The sequence below is a fragment of the Parambassis ranga genome, chromosome 12 (assembly GCF_900634625.1).
Source record: "Parambassis ranga chromosome 12, fParRan2.1, whole genome shotgun sequence".
Lineage (NCBI taxonomy): Eukaryota > Metazoa > Chordata > Actinopteri > Ambassidae > Parambassis > Parambassis ranga.
Window position 1 is genome coordinate 263,914 of NC_041032.1, and position 16,032 is coordinate 279,945.

Genomic DNA, 16,032 nt, shown 5'->3' on the forward strand with positions numbered 1-16,032 from the left:
GAGGTTACTGCACACTAACAATTTTTACATATATTGAGAGATTTGTTGTACTGACACATCTCTGCTTCTGTCTGCCGGCTTTTTCCCACCGCTGGCAAAATCGCCGCAGCTTGTGGGGGGAGCAGAGGAGGGAAGGGACGGCGTGACGGGGAGGGGGCGGTCGCGCGGAGTGCGAGGGCCAGATCATCGCTGCTTGCAGCTTTAATTATTCTTATTATTTGCCTGCCTGTTTAACTGCATTTTTCACCCCTTTGCCATGCACGAAAACTCACGAAACTTTGCACACTCATCAGGGGTGGCGAAAAATTTGATATTTTGTGGTCGCTGCAAAGGGGCGGGGCAAAATGGCTCTACAGCGCCCCCTTGAAATTTTCAAAACACCCCTCGCATTTGGCTTAGTTTGGAGTAGGTGCACGAAAATCGGTACACATGTTTATCATACCAAGACGCACCAAAAAGTCTCTTGACACCATGACCTTAACCCAACAGGAAGTCCGCCATCTTGGATGGAAAATGGCGATTTTGGCGATTTACACCATTGGTATGTGAGCGAACTCCTCCTAGAGCTGTAGCCCGATTGACCTGAAATTTGCTGGAGGTCACCTAAAGGACCTGCTGATCAAAAGTTATCAAAAGCTTTTCTCTAACTTACAGGGTGTGGCCTCTGTGGCTCGCCAAAATCTGGCGACGATTCATGATTTCGCCATGTAACTTTGAACGGCTCTCACGCCTGCATACTTTATCCAAACGTCTTCAAACTTTATGAGCATGACGAGGGCTCCGCCCTGAACACCTCCATATGTTGAAACCCTTACTTACTCGTGGCGCCCCCTGCTGGTAACAGGAAATGGCCTCTTTTTACTCTGACGTGTACTGCTCCTACATAGTTGACAGCATCAATTTCATTTCACCTCTAGAACCTTCCCAACTAGTTGGTGAAGCTACACTATGAAGGCCGTGAAGCTGCGTGCAATGGTGTCCGTGTGGCGGGGCGCCAACTGTCCGTCCTTCGCCGTGAGATTACGTTTGAGTATTTAATGACCTTAACGACCTTCTATGATCATGAAAATTCATACACACATTCTCGGGGGCATGTACTAGCAACTGATGGGGGTCTCGTAAGTGGGCGGGGCAAAATGGCTCAATGGCGCCCCCTTGAATTTTTAAAATACTCCTCTCCATAGGGGTTTTTTTGGAGTAGGAAGACAAAAATCGACACACACACAGAACACGTCCAGGCGCACATAAAAGTCTCTTGCACCATTGATCTAGACCACACAGGAAGTCAGCCATTTTGATTTAGGCGGTCAAATTTCAGCGATTTCCACCTTTGGTATGCGGACGAACTCCTCCTAGGGATTTCGACCGATTGACTTCATATTTGGTCGCTGTCACCTAGAGACCATGCTGATCAAAAGTTATCAAAAGCTTTTCTCTAAGTTAAAGGGCGTGGCCGCTGTGGCGTCACTTCGCCATTCATACACGAACAGCTCTCTCTCCTACATACTTGCTCCAAACGGCTTCAAACTTTCTGCACGTGGTCAGAGCCCCTCCCTGAACGTCTCTATGTCATCATGATCTATGGCGCTCCCTTGTGGTGGAAACAGGAAGTGCCATGTTCTTCACTGACATGCACTCTGTTAAATCCTTCCCTGTCATTACACAGCCAAATGAGGATCACAGATTTGAAGTCCCACAGAGACAACTGTGTGGATTCCTGTATCATGCTGCCCGTGGCGGTGGCGACTGTTGAACCTTCGCCATGAAACATCAACTGCTTATAACTTCGCCGTGCATCGTCCTAGCGTCCTCAAATTTTTTTCATGTCCTAACGGTCCGTCCCCCCGCACGTCTGCATGCTCATGAGTCACCTGCACACCGCCACCTACAGGAAACCGGAAGTAACTGCTTCTGGACATTTTTCATGTATGAATCAAATGTTTTTTGAGGTTTGATGCACAGACGGGTCTCCACTATTCTCATGGTGTCTGGCTCCACCCAGTGGACACATACGGTACTGCAACTGATATAACTCCACCACGGATGCTCCTAAAATCCTCAAATTTTTTACATGTGATACAGACCCGACCACGACCACGTGTGGACATCTGTGGACAGCGCCACCTACTGTAAAGAGGAGGTTACTGCACACTAACAATTTTTACATATATTGAGAGATTTGTTGCACTGACACATCTCTCCTTCTGTCTGCCGGCTTTTTCCCACCGCTGGCAAAATCGCCGCAGCTCGTGGGGGGAGCAGAGGAGGGAAGGGACGGCGTGACGGGTAGGGGGCGGTCGCGCGGAGTGCGAGGGCCCGATCATCGCTGCTTGCAGCTTTAATTATTATTATTTTTTAAGAATCTGTAAAATCTTAATAGACGAACAGCGCTTTTCTGTGTGTGTGTGGTAGAATGCACTTTAACCCCCACAATTCACTACAGTTGCCCCTTGTACCCAGGATTTCTGACTGTATAGTTGTATTTTTGCATACTGACTGTGACTGTAAAACTTAGTGTTCAAGCATGAAACGTTCCCTGTTATAGAACTTACTGGTACATTTTCATTGCTCTGATGGCATTTTCTTTTTATTGGTTGTGTTTTCTTTGTTTTAGGTTCTGGAGGCCACTCGTGTAACCAGGAGAAAAAGCGACATGGCTCTGAAGTGGGAGGCCGGTATCTATGCCAATGAGGATGGAGAGGAGGAGGAAGAAGAAGAGGAGGAATAAACAGCTTCGTTTAGAGCGAATAAAAAGCAGGAGGAAGAGGAGAATACAGAAAGGAAACATCAGAAAGAAGAACAGAGAAGGAAAATATTTATTTTACTAACAATATGCTGATTGTCACATAAACATGAACCAGTGAGGCTCCTGGATGAGATGCATCAAGTTGTGGATTTGAAGGCATAATGGTATGTTAAGTGCCCCAGTATGTGAGAGCTATCTGAAGTATTGAGCTGAATTTGAAGACATAAGAGACAAGACACTTTGAATGGTATTATTTTGAGAGGAAAGTTTATTTTTTAATGTCTTTACTAGCTGGTAGACACAGAATAACTGAAGTATTCAGTGGATTTTTATGCCTATTGGCAATTTTATGGAAAATGGGCTAAAGATTTTATTGTGACAGGTTTCCTTAGACTTGGTAATGATGGTTTTGTGCTCGATAATCACATTGTCAAAAAATATGTGAATAGATACAAAAGACAAGCAAGCATTTGATGTAGAGCGGTTGAAGAAAACGACTGACTCAAAGATGTGCAGGAAAATAGTCTGAATCACACACTAACACATACATGCATGCACACACGTTCATTTCTGAATACCTTGATATGATGATGCCACAGGAAGGCTGCCATGTTTTCCAGGAACTAAAGTATAAAGTTTAAAATTTCAGTGGGAGCTTTTTCATTCTGTTCAAGCATCTGTATTAAATCTTGACTGGCTGACTTGAGGCTCAGCAGCCTGAAGTGCTAGTGAAGAAATTTAAAACTAGGAAACTTTGTCTATTCTGTATTATTACAACCCAGCAGAAAAAAATAAGCAGTATTGATAGAAAGTTTGTCTGTAATCACTACACATTAATAGAATGTAATGAGGGAAAAATTGTCATATATTTCAGTCAGTGTGTGTGTTGATTAAAGGGCTGGTTTAATGGTTTTATACTCTTTGAAAATTACTTATTTGAGCTTTATTTTGACTTTGTTGATTCATGCTTTGTGACATAAGCAGTTGAGTTATATATTATACTGAGGACTATGCATTTAATATATCAACATCTGTTGTGTGTTTACTATATCTTGCAAGATGAGGATAAAATTGGATGGAAATAATCTGTGTATCCATCCATCCATTTTCATTTCTTTTCATCAAATATGTTGTTATTAAAAGCAAATCAGGCAGCCCATGTTCTGAGTCTGTTAAAGAGGCTGCAGCTCAAACCTTAGACTGCACTCAGATCTTGTATGTGAGTGACGTAGCAAACTGGGCTTATAATTCAGTTTTGTCACAATATACTGAAATATATGCCTATATGAATGCAATGAAGTTTGAAACTCACATAAACAGACTAGAAGACTCAATTGAAAGTAAAAATGTGTCAAAATAATTCTGAACCACTCTAAACAGTAGCAGAATGATTGTACTCTTCTGTCGTTTGTCAACGCTTTTATAGATGCCTTTGAGATTATTTTCTGCATTAGGGTGCAAGCATGGTGGGGCCATGTACAGTAAACCTTCAACTTTGTAAATACAAAAGTATATTTCAGTAAGTATATTTCATTTTAATTTTTCAATGAAGGAAAATGGGACAGTGGATATTTAAACAGTTTTTCAAATGTTTGTTTCAGTAAAGTGGATTGATAAGTGTAAGCCAAAGTCAGTGTTTATCACCCACACCTGCTAGTGTATTCTGTCCAAGCGTCCTTCAACAAGGCACTGACCTCTCTGTTCAATAAAATCTTTATCTAAATGCCTGAAATAAATGCACATTGAGGTAAAGTTACACAAAATATAAAGAATTGCAGGACAGTACAGAGGCAACACAGTGCCAGTGAAAACAAAAGTGTCTGTTATGTGTCCATCACCCATGAAACAAAAAGATGTGTATTTAAAGGGCTGCTGTCTTTAGATGGTTTTGTGTTGCAACACTACACAACATTGCAAGAGGGAGAATAGTCAGATAGCCTTACTAACACAGAAACAAGAGAAACAAAAAGGTTACCAGGCAGTGTTTAAAGCATTTGTCTCCTTATCAGATATAAACTGACTTTTTCTCAGGATGGGTAACATACTAAGATGGATAAATTATTTTTGTGGCCTATTCCAGATGCCTCCTCAGCATCTACTGTATGTAAGCTTTATTTTTTGACATTTTCAGGCTTCTTAATTTCTGCTTCTAAGCCCCGAAATAATTTTAACACACTATAACCCTTTGAAATTGTTAAATAGTGTGATTGTGTGTGTTATTATTATTATTATTATTATTAATAAAATTTGTGGTGCAGAAATGATTTTATTTATCTTTTTAAATGCTGTTAGTTGTTTATTTGCTCCTGCTGAATTTCCTTGAGCTTCGGTATGGGACACACCGTGTGAGTGTGTGATCTTATATCACATTATGCAGTATAACCTCTGTTCTTTTGTTACCCATTTGTATGCTCATACTCTGTTATCTTATCCAACATGTAAGGCTCAGTTATACACCTACTATAATTATAACAAATATTTTCTCATTAAAAAAAAAAATCTGTACATGTGGGTTATCTGGTACTTCCTTTGCTTTGTCATATTATGAATCATGAATCCTTGTATTACACATTTGACACTGTTGACCCTCTATAGAAACCTGCCCAGGCCACAATAAAAAATGAATATCATTCAGGAAGTCAGATATGGACCAGACAAACTGGCCAGGTGGAGGCACAAACACATGCCAGGATGGATTTTAGATACATCTAACTTGGTCTTTATCATAGTGTTCAGGCTGCCGTCACTAATGCAGCCAGACTGGCTGGACCCCATGTCAGCCTTTATGACTTAAGACTCTCAGCTACATGGTCTAAGTGTGGCTTTCTTGAAGTTGTTTTTGTTGGAGAAAGATGTTTCATAAAGGATTATAATTAAATACTGACTTGTTTGTGTGATGAACTCTGACAGCAATAGTAACGGCTTTATTCACAGCAAAAGGGCTAAGCTGTATTACCTGCCTTTTCATAATCACCTCTGGGCATCCTTCAAGTTCACAGAGATGCTGTAGTACAGTCCAGACTACAACAACAAGCATGGGCTACGTGACCCACTTTTTGATTGACAGGCTAATCCATACTGTGTTACTGTAGGCTAACAGTGGACTGTTACAGTGGAATTAAAGACATTTCAATTTTACGTCCACCTATCGACTGCACTACTGCTTTTGAACACTTCCTGTTTCGACTGCGTTACATCATCATCAGCGGGGACTTCCGCTCTCTTCAAGTCCACAGCTCCCAGCTGACGCACCTTCTTTTTGTCCTTTCCATCCAAAGGTAATGTCAGCGACACTTGTTACATGTGAAATGTTTTGATTCTACATGCGTTCAGCGTAGAGTTTTTCAGCATGTAGCATGTTTAGCAGCTGTGACTGCCTAGAAAAAGTGTGAAAGAGAGTAATTCATGCCGGTGGTTCTTTTCTTCTTAAGCGTGAAATTATTGCTTTAAAGAAATGTTATTTCTGAAGTGTTACATTTTAGTGAGAAGTACAATACCTGTCGTGGACAGAATGGGAGCGAAAGTCACAATTCAACACTGTGACAGGTCGTGGCTTGTCTCGTACCGACAAAACAAAGATTCTCAGCGCTGAGTTTCCATAATTATTATTCCATACATTTTAAGGAAATTCTTAGAATTATGACATTTTAGTCATAGTCTTACTTAAGACTAAATCTTAGTAAGGATAAAACTAAGTGATTCAAGCTATTAAAAGATGTCTTAAGGTGAAAAACTGACGGACTTAAGAGTCTCATGAGTTGTGAGAGGACATGACAGAGCGACACAGGAGAAACGTTCTCCAAACACATTAATTGACAGTGAGCTATTAAAATGCTACAGAGGCGCAAAGAATTGTGACTTTTTTAGTTATTTATTTAGTTAAGGTATTTTACACAATAAGTCTATAACACAACATTAATGGCTTACACAGCAAACGTACCACAGACATGTGTCCGTATGAGATTAAAAAACGTGGTAAAATGGTGCCTGACTGTTTAGATAAAGCAATGTATTCTGCTTTTGGATTTCAGCTGACTCGATGAAGTGTCCATACCTTCCTTCAGACTGCATATGCTTAATTCAGATTGCCCAAGGACATTAAAAACTGTCTCTCCCTGTTTAGGGGGTGGCCCACCTCCTGGAAATAATCCATTAGTCTTTAAGGGAATATGTCGTTATGCTTCAAGCGAAGTTCAAAATATTGCCCCTCTGTCCAGTTTGGTCTCTGCTCCAACCATCACCTTTTAACAGATAGCAGTCACACAGTTAATGACAGCTGAGCAATTAGTCCCACGTTTATATCATATAGGCTGAATTCCATCCAAGCCATTTGTGTTGATGATCACATCATCATCTGAGGCTACAAGACTTCATGTTACTGTCCATTCTATGCTGGTGTTGTTAGAAACGTGTTCTCATGTTTTTACTGCCAATCAATCACGTCTCCTATAACAATGTGTCACACATAGCAACGGGGTCAACCACGCCTCCTCACTAAGATCAAACTTTCAGTCTGCTCTGAGAATGTTCTTAAATCACCTTTAAGCTAAGAGACATTTTTAGGCTAAGATAACAGGGGATTATAGGAATATTTGTGAATAGAGCCTTTGGTCTATATCATCATTAGCAAAATGAAATGTTTTATATATCTCCAGGACATGCTGTGGGAAATTGCTAGAGCAACTTGATACCTCTGGCACAAGAATTTTCCTTCAGGATTAATAAAGTTTTATCTTATCTTATCTTATCTTATCTTATCTTATCTTATCTTATCTTATCTTATCTTATCTTATCTTATTTTATCTTATCTTATCTTGTATACAAAAAGCAGCTCCAAGTGCCCACACCACTTCTACTGATAATGGATGATGGATGAGTAAGGAAGTGAGAAAATGAGTTGACAGACATGATGTGTTAATTCCCCCCGCAGGTTATTTGTGTGATGATGAATCCCTGTGAGGACAGAGAGGAAGTAGCCCCTCTTCCTGCAACCACTCAGTGTGGGGAAGGTAACAACTTCATCAAAGCTCACAGGTATGATTAACACTCTTTGCCATATCAGTTCTCAGGATCCAAATGACGGCATACTTTTTCACCTCAAATTTCTCTGTGTTGTGCTGAAGCCCCGAGCAGAAATACCTACCACATATTCAATGCTGTGAATCCATGAATAATGACCATTCAGTGTGTCTACCATCCAGACAATCCAAAGATGGAAGGTAAAAATTTAACATAATGAGAGATAAAAAATGTTGTTTAGTGTGCATTTGTCTGTGATGATTTTGTTTTAGCAACCAGCAGCAGAGACCCACATATGTGTCCTGCGAGAGCCATACATCAGCCCAGCGGTTCATTGAGTTTAAAGGACAACATCTATCTGCTGATCACATGTAAGCTGTGCCCGACAATCGATCAGTTTGTTCAATGCTACTGACAGGCTTAGTTAACACTGCATGTTCTGCACTTATTAAATTCACAAAATCACAAAAACATCACTACTATTCAGATGCTTAAAAGAAGTTTTAATAGCCATCATGATTCCTTCACAGAGTTGACGAAGAGAGCCCAGAGGTTCCCAGTGATCAGTCTACTGCGCAGCATCCAGAACTGGACATCATATTTATGGTGTGTGTGACCAGGTTCCCCAAGGGGTTACGTGGAAATTTTGGGTGTCTGGGCAGGGACCACACGGCCACTTCAGGCCCCTTCAGGCCCCTTTAGGACCCTTGGAGGGTTTACATCTCCAGGACATGCTGTGGGAAATTGCTAGAGATGGGGAGGTTTTGCCTCCCTTGCTGCAGACAGAAAGACAGAAAATGAATAGATGGATTGATTAATGGATGGATGAATAGATGTGGTCTGTTTTGTCGAAAAGAATTTTATATTGTCTGTGGGAAATGGATCTTAAGTTTGGCTCCATGGTTTTAGTTGGTTTTAACCTGATTGTGTCTTTCTTGTTGTAATGTATTCCAGATGCTAGAGAAGAACATACTTACTTTTGTGAAGAATGAGCTGAAGAAGATCCAGAAAGCTTTCAGTCCAGGTTACCCAGAATGCGTTGAGAGTAGGAGGGGGTATTGGGAGGTGTTGAAGGTTGAGGATGAAGAGTTGAGCAGAAGCACCAGAGAGGCATTTTTGAATATTGCTCTGCACTTCCTGAGGATAATGAAGTATAAGGAATTGGCTGACCAACTGCAAAACAGTGAGAGAACAACACACATACTTTTATATAAAATATTTCTATGGTAAAAAAGTTTTAAAAACTTAAGGTAATTTTTGGTTTATATTATTTGTTGTTTATTCAGAGCATCTTGCTGCAGTTTGTCAAAGTAACCTAAAAAATAACCTAAAGAAGAAGTTCCAGTATGTGTTGGAGGAGATTACTAAAGCAGGAACCCCAATCCCTCTGAAGCAGATCTACACAGAGCTTTACATCACAGAGGGAGGGACTGGTGATGTCAACAATGAACATGAGGTCAGACAGATTGAAACAGCGCCGAGGAAACCCATTATACCTGACACAACGATCAGATGTGAAGACATCTTTAAACCCTTGCCTAGGAGAGGTGGACCAGTCAGAACAGTGATGACAAAGGGAGTGGCTGGCATTGGGAAAACAGTCTTAACACAGAAGTTCACTCTGGACTGGGCTGAAGGCAAGACCAACCAGGACATCCAGTTTACCTTTCCCTTTACTTTTAGAGAGCTGAATGTGCTGAAAGAAAAAAGGTACAGCTTGGTGGAACTTATTCAACTGTGCTTTAATGAAACGAAGGCAGCAGGAATTTGCAGGTTTGAAGACTTCCAGGTGGTCTTCATCTTTGACGGTCTGGATGAGTGTCGACTTCCTCTGGACTTCCACAACAATGAAATCCTTACTGATGTCACAGAGTCCACCTCAGTGGATGTGCTGCTGACAAACCTCATCAGGGGGAAGCTGCTTCCCTCTGCTCGCCTCTGGATCACAACACGACCTGCAGCAGCCAATCAGATCCCTCCTGAATGTGTGGATGTGGTAACAGAGGTCAGAGGGTTCACTGACCCACAGAAGGAGGAGTACTTCAGGAAGAAATTCACAGATGAAGAGCAAGCCAAGAGAATGATCTCCCACATCAAGACATCACGAAGCCTCCACATCATGTGCCACATCCCAGTCTTCTGCTCGATCACTGCTACAGTTTTGGAGGATGTGTTAAAAACCAAAGAAGGAGGAGAGCTGCCCAAGACCCTGACTGAGATGTACATTTACTTCCTGGTGGTTCAATCTCAAGTGAAGATGATCAGGTATGATGGAGGGGTTGAGACTGATCCAGTCTGGAGTCCACAGAGCAGGGAGATGATCCAGTCTCTGGGAAAATTGGCTTTTGAGCAGCTGCAGAAAGGAAACCTGATCTTCTATGAGTCAGACCTGACACAGTGTGGCATCGATATCAATGCAGCCTCAGTGTACTCAGGAGTGTTCACACAGATCTTTAAAGAGGAGAGAGGCCTGTACCAGGACAAGGTGTTCTGCTTTGTGCATTTAAGCATTCAGGAATTTCTTGCTGCTCTTTACGTCCATCTGACCTTCATTAACCATCATGTCAATGTGCTGCAAGAAAAGAAAACAACATTTCATTTTCCAACAATTTTTAGAGACAAACATCTAAAATGTCTTCACAGGGCTGCTGTAGATAAGGCCTTACAGAGTCCAAATGGACACCTAGATTTGTTCCTCCGCTTTCTCCTTGGTCTTTCATTGCAGACCAACCAGGCTCTCTTCAGAGGCTTGCTGACAGAGACAGGATGTAGCTCATTGACCAATCAGGAAACGGCCCAGTACATCAAGGAGAAGATCAGTGAGAATCTCCCTGCAGAAAAAAGCATCAATCTGTTCCACTGTCTGAATGAACTGAATGACTATTCCTTAGTAAAGGAGATCCAGCAGCACCTGAGTACAGGAAGTCTCTCTGCAGTTAAACTGTCTGCTTCTCAGTGGTCAGCTCTGGCCTTCATCTTGTTGTCATCAGAAAGGGATTTGGATGTGTTTGACCTGAAGAAATACTCAGATTCAGAGGAGGCTCTTCTGAAGCTGCTGCCAGTGGTCAAAGCCTCCAGTAAAGCTCAGTAAGTGTCTATTATAAACATTTCTGTCTTTTATCAACACATAAGATAAATACTGTTATTTATATCCCCATTTTGTCTCCTTAGACTAAATTTTTGCACCCTCTCAAAAAGAAGCCTTGAAGCTCTGTTTACAGTTCTCACATCAGAGTGTTGTTGTCTGAGAGAACTGGACCTCAGCAACAACAACTTGCATAATTCGCCAGTGGAGCTGCTGGCTTCTAGACCAGATAGTGGACCCTGTAAACTGGAAGTGCTCAGGTAAGCTCAGAGTGATTGTCTCTGTGTTCTTTAATTTAGAACTTTGTTTCAAGTCATCTCTTGCTCATTCGTACTTTGATTATCATGTGGTGTCATTTTGTCATATTATCTGTATATTGTTGTTCTGATATAATTACCCGTCACACCTTCTGTTTATGTAAATTATGTCAATGTCAATGTCACATTTATTTCTATAACACATTTCCAAGGCCACAGCCTAAAATACAACACATTCATCAAGGTGGCTCCTCTGTGATAAAAAGCTACTGCCAACAATTGGCCTTCAGCAATGATTTAAAAGAGGATATACTATTTGCAGTCCACACAACTAAGGGCAGTGAGTTCCAGAGAGTAGGAGCTGCCACTGAGAAGGCTCGGTCACCTCTGGATCTCAGTTTCGATCTAGGAACCTCCAGGACCATCAGATTGGCTGAGCGGAGGCCTCTGGAGGGCCTATGCAGCCTGACAAGCTCTGAAAGCTACTTGGGGACTAGCCTATTGAGACATTTAAAAACAAATAAAAGAACCTTAAAATCAATCCGGTACTTTACTGGAAGCCAGTGGAGTGATGAGAGCACCAGAGTGATGTGCTCCCGTTTCGTTCTGCCACTTAAAAGACGAGCTGCTGCATTGTGGACAAGCTGCAGACGATGGAGCTCAGACTGCCCAATGCCTGTGTACAAAGAATTGCAGTAGTCCAGGCGAGAGGTGATAAAAGCATGAATAACTGTTCATGGTCAGCCTGTCTCAGATATGGTTTGACTTTAGCTATCAGTCTAAGCTGAAAGAAGCTAGACTTAACCACAGCACTGACCTTCTTGTCCAGTTTAAAAGCACTATCAACAATCACTCCCAAGATTCCTGGCATGGGATCTTAAGTGAGGTGCTAGTGGACCGAGGACAACCTCTGTTTTATTCTCATTAAGTTTTAAAAAGTTTAGGTCCATCCATGTCTTAATATTGCTCATGCAGTTTATCACGGCCTGAAGTGATTCTTTGGCAGGAACCTTTAGCGGTAGATACACTTGCACATCGTTAGCAAAGCAGTGGAAGGAAATGCCATGCTTCATAAATATAGATCCCAGTGGGAGCATATACAGGGAGAATAAGAGTGGACCCAGAACTGACCCCTGCAGGACCCCGCAGGTCAGAGGGGCCACTGAGTAGGAAAACTGCCCCATTTGGACAGAAAATGATCTGTCTGTGAGATACACAGTAATTTACAAAAACAGACCAGATTTTATATCCAGGCTTATTTTGTATGGTCACAGACATGTTGAGTCTTCTAGCTTGTGTTTTTGTTTTTCAGACTAAGTGGCTGCACCCTCTCTGAGAGCAATCTTCATGCTCTGTCCTTAGTTGTAAGCTGCCCGTCCACGATTCTGAGAGAGCTGGACCTGAGCAACAACAGCCTTCAGGATTCAGCAATGAAGCTGCTGTCTGTGGGACTGGCAAGTCTGTGCTGCTCACTGGAAACCCTCAGGTCAGATTGCCATGAAGTTGGGCTAGAGCTTATCAGGCCCAAAAAATGTGTCCAGACCCTGCCCAAGCATAATCTGCCCTAGCCCGCCCTGACCCGTCTTATTACCTATAATTATGACCCTGAGCCCGATTTAAACCAAAGTACTACATTAACTGATGCTTTAAACTACAGTTGTTTGAATGACAGAAATCTGTTCAGAATGATGTCAATGAATAGTGCAACATTGAGGAAGCATATGTTACAAAAAGAGCTTGTTTATTCAGAATAATCCCAACAATGCACAATGCACAAAACCATCCTCATGTAGTGCAAATTCTCAGGTTATATAGTTAATAAAATTTAAAAACTATATTAAAAAAACCCTCAGATCACATGACTGACTCCTGTCAGAGCCCAGCCCCAAGCCTGAGGATAGAGACAGGAAATTTCGGCCCATGGGTCAGACTCGGGCTGGGCAGAGAATGTAAGCTCTAAATTGGGTTTAAGGTAAGGTAAAGTTATACCAAACCTCTCATCCACTTCATATTCCTCAATAGCAGTATTTGGAAGCCATATGCTGTGTCCAATTAACATTTTCTTTACTGGGAACCTCATCACCACTTCAAAACAGAGACACCACAATACACCACACACTGCATTACATGCTGCATAAAGATTTTTTTTCAACTAATAAATACCAGCTTTTTATCTTCATTATTGTCTTTCAGACTAAGTTTCTGTAATCTCTCTGAGAGAAGTCTTAAAGACCTATCCTCAGTTTTCAGCTCTCAGACCTCTAGGCTTAGAAGACTGGATCTCAGTAACAACAATCTGCAGGATTTAGGAGTAGAGCTGCTGTCTGTGGGACTGAAGAGTCCAAGCTGCATACTGGAAACTCTCGGGTCAGAAGGGTTCATCAAACTGAAATTTCCGCCACTGTATTATAGTATTTTGGTGATAATGGAAAGTGTGCTGTGTGTGTGCAGGTTATCAGGCTGTCTTATCACAGAGGTAGGATGTGGTTTTCTGGCCTCAGCTCTGAGCTTTAATCCAACCCATCTCAGAGAGCTGGACCTGAGCTACAATCATCCAGGAGAGGCAGGAGTGAAGGTGCTGTTGGCTGGACTAGACAATCCACAATGGAGACTGGATTGTCTCAGGTATGGTCTGCTGCAGCCATTTATAGCTAATAAGTTTGTCTAACTGCTTGTGTACAGCGTATTTTAAAAGTAGCACCTTATTCACTTCACACACCTCACTCACACTGCACCTATTCTTGGCATTTGTTGAGAATACAGTGACAGCAATGTAATGTTGTGTGTACTTTCTTCCTCTTTAAGGGTGGAACCCGGTGGAGCCCAGTGGTTAAGACCAGGTCTGAGGAAGTGTAAGTTTGATGATTACTAATGTTGTGATATTGTCGGTGTCAATAAATTAACAGGTTAATAACTGTAGCTGTATTGTGTTTCTTTATTAGATTCCTGTGAGCTCACACTCGACACAAACACAATGAACAGAAAGATGAAACTGTCTGACAACAACAGGAAGGTAACACGTGTGGAGGAGGATCAGTCATATCCTGATCATCATGACAGATTTGATGGGTGCCATCAACTGCTTTGTAAAAATCCTCTGAATGGTCGCTGTTACTGGGAGATTGAGTGGTGTGGAGGAGTTCATATATCGGTGAGTTACAGACGAATCCTCAGGAGACGAGAAAGTGATGCTTGGTTTGGAGGGAATGAAGAGTCCTGGAGCCTGTTCTGTACAGATGGTAGTTACTCTGTGTGGCACAACAAGAGAGGAACTTCCATTCCATCCTCCTCTTTCTCTTCCACATCCTCATCTAACAGAGTTGCAGTGTATGTGGACTGTCCTGCTGGCACTCTCTCCTTCTATAGGGGCTCCTCTGACACATTGATGCACCTCTATACTTTCAACACAACATTCACTGAACCTCTGTATCCTGGGATTGGGTTCTGGTCCTGGTCAGTCCTGCCACCTTGTACCTCAGTGTATCTGTGCTCTGTCAACGAAAAAGAGTCTCCTTACACCTGACCAGACAGTTTAGTCTTTACAGGACAGTGTTTGGAAGGATACCCATTACAGAATACAGATTACATGCCCTAAATGTAATTTTTAAAGTATTCTGTTACATTACTTAATCTTAATGCAGTCTGAGTGCTTGAATTACTTACACAATGATTTGCATTAAGTGATTGAGTGCACCAGTCACCCTCTGCTTACTATACAGACCTATTCTGCTATGTTCTTTTGTTTCAACTGGCTGAATGCGTTAGGCCCAAGTGTCTCAGAAAGTGCAATATATTATCATATGCTGTCGTGGAGCAAAGACTATCAGGCTATGTTAACAGGAACAATGTTTTCCTTTTCTATTTCTTTATTTACTCAAAATAAGTGTGGAAAAGTGGGTAAATAGACAACAATAACATATTTAGTTACAGTATAGAATTTACTGTTAGTAAAACTAACTAATTTGTTTTGCTGTGTTTAGTGAATGGGGTGGGGTTGCAACTAATTCTGTAAAATAAAACCACCAGAAAAACACCTGGGTTTTCCATTATCATTTTCCTGATTTCATAGGATAAAAACATAAAAGGGTGATGTAAAATGTTCATACTTTAATATTAATCAGCCTGATTACTGGACAAAATAACGTTAGCAGCTAATAGCTAACTAGTTCATTCACTCAAGTACAGCTAATAACACTGGCATCATGACATGACATGACATTTTGAGTAGCTACTCAACGCGACACCTTCACTCTTCATCCTCAGACTCTGAACTACAAGCAGTCCAGCAGTACAGTCCTCTCTGTCAGCTTTTTGCCTGGTTTGTTGACATGCCCCAAAAACGTTTGCGGTGATCAAAGATTTTGTATTAACAGTTAGAGCTCTTACTTCAACGATTATTCACCCTCATTTTTTTTCATCTATTTTTTGCTCTCTGTATCTGTGCTGTTGTAATAATGGAACAGTTATAATTTCCCCATTGTGGGACAAATAAAGGTTTTCTTAATCTTAATGTAACTGTATTCTAATTATCTCAGACTGTATTCTAATCAAGTAATGCCGGTACATGTAATCCATTACTCCCCAACACTGTTGCAGGATTGCACAGTTTATGCTGTTTAGTACACACCTGAATTTTCAGTGGGTGTAACTGCAGAGTGTAACCTTACTGTGGTTTCCACATAGCTTAGTGTAGTATGTAGTTTGTAAAATAGCCTAAAAATAAAAAATGTTTTTGTCAGCCAGTCCTATTTGTAAAAAAATAAAAGGTTTCAGTTTATGGATCATGGCAGTGACTTTCTTTATATAAGGGTAAAACTAAAGTGTAAACAAAAGCCCCATACTTACAATTATGGAAATATTAGTAATATCACCTATACAATTGCAAGAGATTCAGGATTGCCAAGCCACCAGGGCCTGATGGCATC

The 16,032-nt window shown here is 41.3% G+C and overlaps 2 protein-coding genes across 4 annotated transcripts in view; both read left to right on the forward strand.

Moving 5' to 3' along the window:
• Positions 1 to 5,251, forward strand: part of palm2akap2 (PALM2 and AKAP2 fusion) — a 60,933-nt gene extending 55,682 nt beyond the window's left edge. For all 3 annotated transcript variants that reach the window (XM_028417505.1, XM_028417504.1, XM_028417503.1), the window contains exon 16: positions 2,615 to 5,251. In XM_028417505.1, coding sequence (XP_028273306.1) covers positions 2,615 to 2,728 — 114 coding nt within the window. In that variant the 3' untranslated portion in view covers positions 2,729 to 5,251. The remainder of the gene's footprint in view (positions 1 to 2,614) is intronic.
• Positions 5,252 to 5,938: 687 nt separating this feature from the next.
• Positions 5,939 to 15,617, forward strand: LOC114443253 (NLR family CARD domain-containing protein 3-like). The gene is made up of 13 exons (XM_028417103.1): positions 5,939 to 6,024; positions 7,677 to 7,780; positions 7,870 to 7,965; positions 8,038 to 8,136; positions 8,296 to 8,371; positions 8,720 to 8,948; positions 9,052 to 10,852; positions 10,937 to 11,110; positions 12,420 to 12,593; positions 13,301 to 13,474; positions 13,559 to 13,732; positions 13,913 to 13,959; positions 14,050 to 15,617. The coding sequence occupies exons 2-13, from the start codon at positions 7,689 to 7,691 to the stop codon at positions 14,628 to 14,630; spliced, it is 3,717 nt and encodes a 1,238-aa protein (XP_028272904.1). The 5' UTR covers positions 5,939 to 6,024; positions 7,677 to 7,688; the 3' UTR covers positions 14,631 to 15,617.
• The last annotated feature ends 415 nt before the right edge of the window (positions 15,618 to 16,032 follow it).